Raw genomic sequence first — 8,247 nt, 5'->3', positions numbered from 1 at the left:
AATGTAGAGAAAATAATTGCGGTTTTTTTGAGCTATAGAACTCCTAGAAATGTCAAAAACTGAAAGAGGAGATAGATTTTTTCTGTAAAAAACTTTCAAAAATGACCATTTTTGACATTTTTTCTTCCGGAAAACGACCATACATGAATCTATAACCACTAATTAATTTTTTAAGAATTATTTGAATTATCTTGGAACTCCACAAAAATCAGATAAAAAAAATCTGAAATTATGGTTTTAGACCTGCAATTGTGATCGCGCCAAACTTTTTTGCTGTAGATCAAAAATTAATTTGCAGTTCGGAATTGTTCTGTGGGAGAGCGTGCTAACATAAATATATTTAAACATAAATTTTTAAAAATAATTGTTTACAAATTTTCGGAATCTTCAAAAATCTTCAAAAAAAGGAAAATTGATGATTTTACAGAATTTTGTTGGAAAAATCCAAATTTTTGAGAAGACGAACATTTATTTTCTTACAGATTGAGTTATAATAAAATTTCAGGAATCATAAATCTATTGAAACATTATTTTTTGTTTAAAAAATTCTAATTTTTTTCTCGAATTGTAAGTTTTTTCATCTTTTGCTTAAACTGATTGAAACCCAAATTAAACCAAACCTTATCTTTCTGCATTGCCTTATATTCGTTGGCTTTTTCACATGGAATGTAGATGGCATTTGGGAAGCTGAAAAAGTACAGTAATCCAGAATAAAATTTAAAAATTGAAACTCACAGATCCGGAGTGGAAGCCAGATTTTCAGTGGTGGTGCTTCTGAAAAATGATATTTTTTGACATTTTTGAAAATTTAAAATTTCAAAAAAAAAATTTAAAAAACTAAATTTCGGTTTTTTTTGTGATCTTAAAAAATTTATCTGAAAAATTTCCAAAATCCGGACTCACCCATCATAATAATTGTCCGAAGGATAACTTCCGGAGACCACCGACGGTGTACATGGCTTGTTCATCGCTGCCGGTGGGAAGTAGCTAGAATTAAAAAAAAGAGAAATGGATTACTGTAGGTAGTCAACATACAACTTGCGAGTTTTAGCAGAATCGGAAGGCGTACGAATCGTGGCTTTTGGCACCTTATTGGAACGAATCGAGTTGACAGAGATGGTCTTGCGGGTCTCGTACGACGTGCATGAGAGTTCTGGAAACTTGAGAAAATAAAAAATTATTTTTTCAATCTTAAAATTCTGAAAATCCTAATAAACCTTAATTTATTATACGGACCTTTTTGAATACGTTTCTGAATTCTTCTGAAGTTTTCAAGTTTTGATTTTTTTTTCAAAGTTTTTAAAAGTTTAAAAATCTGATAAAACAAAAAATTTGCAGCCTTTCTGTCCAAATTTCATCTTTCTAGCGTTTCTGGGAGCCGAGATAAAGCGCTCTGAAGTTTAGAATGTTAGAGACGCAGACAACGAGACGCTCTCGCTGTCTGCGTCTCTCCTAAACGTTAAACGATTATATTTTGAGTTGTTAGAACTCTAGGAAAGTGGTTTTTTGGGACAGAAAAATAGTTTTTCCTGTCTACAGTAAGGGTAATCGTATCTACACACCAGGGGGCACTTTTCACATTTTTAAAGGAAACTGTTTCACACAGTTTTTCCCGTGACATTTTAAAATAAGAGCCCATAAAAATGAGACACGTGGATCCACAGTATTCGCATGATGCGAATTAGAGTGAATTCAAATTTATTCCCCTAAATAGATAGAGAGATAGTACCTCAAAAGTCGAATCAGTATTAGCGTAAAACCTATATTAGAAGTGCCCCTTTGACTACCTCCTTTGATTTTCAGCCGTTTTTTCCGTTGTTTTGATTGAATAATCTTCTGATTTTAAAAATACTGGCACCTCAGAGATGAATGCCGTTACTCTAATACAGATTTTTTTCTCGTTCGAACAATTTTCGCAATCAAGCTTGGAATTTCGATTTAAAGGTGGGGGGGACATGAAAAAATAATGTTCTCGAAATTCCATTTGAATATGCCCCTCGAGGAGTTGAACTTGTGAGGGCGATGATTGAGGGTGCGGCGCCGCTAACGACTGAGCCACGCGGGCAAAGAGAAAGCGCACGCCCGATTGCATACATAAAGGCGAGGACGACAGCTGTACGCAGAGTGACATTAAGCGTTGTACACCGTCACGGCAGAATGCATACTTTAGGTACAAAAAAAAACTACGAAAAATCTCCTGTCCCCCCACCTTTAAAAAATTCTAGAAATTCTAGCGACCAAAATGTTACCAAGATCATAATGTTATCAGAACATCCAACTAAACTCAAAGAAATCAATTTCGTTTGATACAATGGCGGATTCAAAGACGAGGCCTCGTAAACCGACACGAACGGCGTCCGCGAAATTTTCAGGTGCCAGGTTTTTAAAATTTGACAATATTGGTGTTTTTGCTAATTTTTATGTAGAAATTGTAACGGATTTTTAGTAGAAAAAACGATATTTTCACTGAAAAAGGATGTCCTCCAATAGAATATCTGTTCTCGAGGACTCACGAAAAATACAAGTCCTCCCTCTAATTAAAGGGTACCTCTAATTCCTAGGGACCCCAAGAATAATAGAAAGACCGGCCCTTCTAATACAGGTTTTACGGTCACCTATTATTAGGCTATAACAATCGAAAATATTTTCATTTCTAGGGCCTAACTCAAAATTCTGTTCAAGCCGTTGATAGAATTAGGATCTTTTGATTATGTTAAAAAAAGAGTTTGGCTGTTTTCATCAAGTTTGACCATAGATATGCCCTATTACATGTCAAAATTTTGATTTTTTCAAAGTTGCAATTTTAAGACATATTACGGCATTCGAATAATTGACTTTTTATGTTGCAGAATAATATTTTAAACATTTAAACCAACTATATGCATGTAAAAATCACAAAAAGAAGTATGGCCGTAGTCATACCGACCTTCGAGGACAACGAATTCAAAGCAGCCAAGTGCCAAAAATCTACATTTTTTGGCATAACTTGTGTGAGCATGATTTCCCCCGGGATATTGATATGTTTCTATAGTAAATCAAACGTGCTGAGTTCAATGGTCATAATAAGAAAAAAGTTAACTTGGGATTTTTGAGATATTGAAAAATTTTTTCGGTTTTTTCAAAAAATCAATAATCCAATCAATGAAAAAAAAATCAAAAATTTTTTTTCCCAAAGATCAATAAATTGTCAAGTTATGATTTTTTGAAAATCTAGCCATTTTTTGGTTTTGGGCCATAACTCTCAAAAAAAATTTTTATCAACTATTCCTTTTGGATTCTAAAATAACTTTTTACGCTCTTTCCAACCATCTAGGTCTCAATTTTTTTCAAGGGTAACACTTGGGAGTCATTCCATGTTAGCCTTCAAAAAAACGTTTACCGCACACACACACACACTCTTAAAAATCAGGCTTAGAAAAAAAATACCGTAAAACCTGTATTAGAAGGGCCTCTTTAATAGAAGGGTCCCTCTAATAGAAGGGCCCTCCGAGAGGGGCTTGGAAAAATACAAGGGCCCCCTTTAATAGAAGGGCCTCCTGTAATAGAAATACCTTCTGTGAAAAAGGACCTCTTTTCAAAATGTGTTTTGAAATCCGAAAATTTCCGTACTTTTTCGGTGGAAAATATTCGGAAACTCCACAATTGAATAGAAATTTGTTGAAACTCTATTTTTCGATGAAAATCTTGCTAATCTAAGAATCTTGAAATCGGCAGATTTCATGAATTTTGAACGAAATTTCGTCGAATTTTTCGAAGCAAAAATTCGGAAAAACAACTGGCCGAAAAAATAGAAGGGCTCTCTCTAATTGAAGGTCCCCTGTAATAGAAGGGTCCTCTGGAAGTACCTTAGAACAATAGAAGAGCCGGCCTAATACAGGTTTTACGGTGATAAAAGTAGGCTCAGCCCTTAAAATGTAAGCTTAGAACCCTAAATTAATGGATACAAAAAAACAAATCCGTCTGAAAGTCAAATTAGTCCTTTAAAGTTACTTCAGCCATTAAAAAGTATGTTTAGAGCTTGAAAAGACATTTACAAAATGTGGAAAAAGTCCCTAGAAAATTCTGAATAGCTATGCGAAAAAGTTCCCTTTTCTGGCAATACTTGAAGTTTGTTTTCTGAGTTTTCGAATCCCAATTTATGAAAACATTTTTGAATTTTTACAGAACATATGTCTCTCAATCGATTCCGGAATATTTTTTACACATTTATGAAAGTTATGTTTTTCCAGTTTAGAATATTCGAAAAACTATCCCAATAATTTTTTTAATTTTTCAAATTAGTCCTTAAAAGTAGGAATAATTCCTTAGAAAATGCCTATGCAGAAAAACAATTTCCCCTTCATTTTTCTGAACAGTTGGTAATGTTTTTCCAGTTTCGGAAACTCCAAAAACTAGCCCAAGAATCATTTTAATTTAAAATAAAAAAATTCCTCTCTCAAATTCTCTGCTCACATCAACAAAATCACATCTTTAGCTCTTCTCCGTTCCAAACAACTCTTAAAGTCATTTAGATCTAAGTCTCCAGAATTCTACATTCATCTTTTCAAATGTTATGTTCTCCCGATTCTTGAATATTGTTCTGTAGTTTATTCCCCTCCGCCTTCTTCTCGCCTTGCTCTAAAACTAGAATCCCCCTTAAGATTTTTCTCTAAGTGTATTTTCCAGCGTTGTAATATCCAGTACAGCTCCTATTCTGATCGTCTCTCTATCCTCAATATGTTCTCCATTCGACATCGTAAGCTAAAAGCTCAACTAATTCTTCTCTATAAATTTTTAAATGGCTCCGCCTACTTTCCTAACCTAAATGCACATGTCAAATACTCCTCCTCCCCTCGTCGCCCTATGAACTTAATTATTGTTCAGCCCTACTCCTCTGACTATTTTTCTTCAATTGTTCCCCTGTGGAATGCCATCACTTCCCAAGTTACCCGATTTCTCCTACCTTCCGAGTTTGAATCCTTAATGTCTTCCAGTATTACCCGTTATTGATATATTTGCTCCCTATTTTTCTTTTTCTACCGGTTACATCTTTTCTGTGTCAAATATCTAAATTATCCCGTTTCCCCTCCCCTACTCAGATCGGCCTCGTGAGGGGCATTTTTTCTGAGTCTTTCATGTCCTGCCCTCTAATGTTTTATTACACCTGATCAATAAACAAAATTAATTAAAATCAGAAATTCGAAAAAAAAGAAAAATTTGAGTTTAAATTTTAAAAACGTGAGGTATATAATAACCATCGAAACTTCATCTAACGTGCTCCCGATTAGCCTAGTGGTTAACAGGGATGAATTTGAATCAACTGTCGTTGGTTCGAGTTCTCCCCAGAGCCTAGTGGTTTTGTCAGAGTACAGTAATCGGGGCAAATCGGGAACAAAACACGGGAAATGCCCCCTGGTGTGGCGATACGATTGCGTCTACAGTAATCCCTTTAACCTGTCGACTTGCTGACAACCGACGATGACGTCGACATCTCATCGTCCTTCTGAATCTTCATTTCTTTGAGAATATCGGCGGCTTGTTGAAGTGTCGCCTCGACTTGAGCGTCAATTCGTTTGTATGCATTGTCTGCTCCGAATACCATTTTTCTGGAATTTTCAGATTGTTTTAGATTTTCAGAATTTTCAGCAAACTCACAATGTATCGATGTTTCTTCTCGAAATACCCAAGAGAATGGACAGTGAGTTGGATTATTTGAAACTGAGGAACTTTTGGAGTTCGCGGTGGCGGTTGGATTTCTTTTTTGGGGGATCTGGTGAGCCAAAATTAGTTAACAGTTCACGTGGTTACTGTAGCTGCTTTTATTTTTACGTGTATTACTGTAAGCTTCATGTGTTACATTAATCCAATTAAAAGACCTAATTTATAAGACGAAATAAATTATTAGAAGACCTAATTTATAAGACGAAAATCACCTAATTTATAAGACGAAATACGATGGTTTAACGTCTAGGAGAGACGCAGACTCGCTGACAGTGTCTCGTTGTCTGCGTCTCTAACTTCCTAAATTTCAAAGCGTTGATCTCGGCTCCTAGAACAGCTATAAAGATGAAATCTAGACAGAATTATTGAAAATTTTCACTTCTATGTGGTTCCAACAAAATCTGCCAACTTTCTAATTTTCAAATGAAAAAAAAATTGTTACCTAGTTTTCTTGATCTCGAATGAGAAGTACTTCTTAACTTTCACCTAATTAATCTCACTATCTGTAAACGATATCAAGAAGTGATCAATTGATAAAATTATCATGATAACATGGTTAACATTTTGGTAGTTGCCTATTTTTTGATATCTCTTACAGGAGTCGAGATGAATGGACTCAAAGTTGACAGTAAATTTCTACTGCAGTTTTTACAGTATTCCGGGAAACATGTGGTTTTTTACAAAACTCAAAGAAAACTGTTTCTCTATGACGAAAAGTTTTTAAACCTGAAAAGTATGATAGCACTGGCGAAACAGCAATTTCAAAAATACCGAATTCAAACATTTGCGAAAATCACGAAACGCGATGATAACTGTTATCACAATGAAAAGAAGTGAATAGCATCCTGGTAGATTTCGAAAACTAAGTTCATAAAAATATCTGTTTCAACGAATCGAGTAATACTGACGTCATGAAAGCACTATGTTCAAATTGGTAAAGTAGTTTGTTTCTGTTAACGTTGAATTAATCTTGAAGGTTTTCAAATGTCTGAAATCGACCCACGGACATTGACACACTGGAAAAAACTGTTTCATTTTGTCGATTTATCAAGTTCGAAGATTTTTAAATCTGTACATAGTTCAACGATTTTGACACAAAACTTGTTATGCGCCAACAACAATGCTCCGCCCACAATTTTGCAATCCTGCAGCAAAAGGTGCTTCAACTACTACAACCGTACTTCAACTTTGAGATCAATTAACTCTGTTACTGAAAGAGATACCAAAAATCTGTAAACTGAAAAAATGTTTGTCATAATATTAACAACACTTTATTAGTTGACAAAATTTTGATATCACTTTCAGAAATTAAGATAATTGAGCTTGAAGGGCGGCCCTGTATTTTTCGGTTTTATGCCACATTTGCACAAAGAGCAGCTTTCAAATATGAAGATTTATGAAAAATTTCAAGAGAAGACAATAAGTGTAATAAGTTAAACAATTTGTCACATAGGAAGAAGATGAGGGAAGGGATTTGATTTTGAATGTATCTTTAAAAGTCGGAATTTTGAAAAATTAGAAACAAAAAGAGACATACGAAATGTTGAAAAGCATATACGCAGTTGGGAAGAATATTTTGCTGAAAATGAGATTTTATGTTGGCGGAAGAATTTTAACGAAATTTGAAATCCGAACTATTTTCACAGTTTCATTGAAACGGTAAAATTTAAAAATTTTCATAGGTTTCAATTTGAGAAGCTTTTCTTCCGAATTTTTTTCCACGAATATTTGATATTGTCTATTCAAAATAATCGCGCGGATGAACGAGTAAAAAAACGTGTAGAGAGTCTCAAAACCTGTAGAGGCACTGTAGAGACGCAGGCATTTACACTCGTTCACTCGCGCGATTATTTTGAATAAACAATATAAGAAGGAGCGATTTTCAAAATTTTCAATTTTCATCCCAAATCACTTCGATTTCCAAAATTTCTGTGAAGTTTCAGTAATTTCGCATTCTCTTTGCGGAGCGAAAAAAATGTTCAAATTTACATAAAAAACGATAAAGCCTTTTCGAGTAGTAATTCCTGTACTTGCAATAGAATTTTTTCGATACACAAATATATATTTATTCGGTGATAAAAAAGAACACTTGATGCACAGAAATTGAAGGCTTCGAATTCTGGGAATTTGGAAATTTTACGTGATTCACAGAAATTGAACGTTGCAATTTCTGGGATTTTTCACAGAACTCGAACGGTTCGAGTTCTGGGATTTTGGAAATTCACGTGATTCACAGAACTCGAAGCTTTCAATTTCTGGGATTCTGGAAAAGCATGGGGGGGGGGGGGGTAGGGATTCAAGAAGGGTCGTGATAAAGCAAAATGAATATTAGGAAACTATCGTTGGACTTGTTGTTTTCCATAAAACGGATCCTTCGAGCTTGAAGATAATTTTTCGAATGTGAGCTCTCTGTTGGCTGAAAAACTAGTTGAAAATTCTGAGTCGCATTGGAAGGGTTGAAGTAAAAATATAAATACAAAGCTTAAAACTTACCTTTGTCACATACAGTACTTTTAAATGAAATTGATCGAGATAGTGGAAAATTTT

General features: G+C 34.6%; 1 protein-coding gene across 1 annotated transcript in view; it reads right to left on the bottom strand.

The window, feature by feature from the left end:
• CBG23637 overlaps nt 1-5,581 on the bottom strand; it is a gene marked incomplete at both ends in the record, with an annotated part of 9,605 nt that extends 4,024 nt beyond the window's left edge. Inside the window, 5 exons of the mRNA XM_002647798.2 lie at nt 621-687; nt 736-774; nt 904-987; nt 1,036-1,153; nt 5,434-5,581. Coding sequence (XP_002647844.2) covers nt 621-687; nt 736-774; nt 904-987; nt 1,036-1,153; nt 5,434-5,581 — 456 coding nt within the window. The remainder of the gene's footprint in view (nt 1-620; nt 688-735; nt 775-903; nt 988-1,035; nt 1,154-5,433) is intronic.
• Between the last annotated feature and the right edge of the window lie 2,666 nt (nt 5,582-8,247).

Source organism: Caenorhabditis briggsae (genome assembly GCF_000004555.2).
Source record: "Caenorhabditis briggsae complete genome, chrIV, whole genome shotgun sequence".
NCBI lineage: Eukaryota > Metazoa > Nematoda > Chromadorea > Rhabditida > Rhabditidae > Caenorhabditis > Caenorhabditis briggsae.
This window is presented reverse-complemented; position numbering and strand designations above follow the sequence as displayed.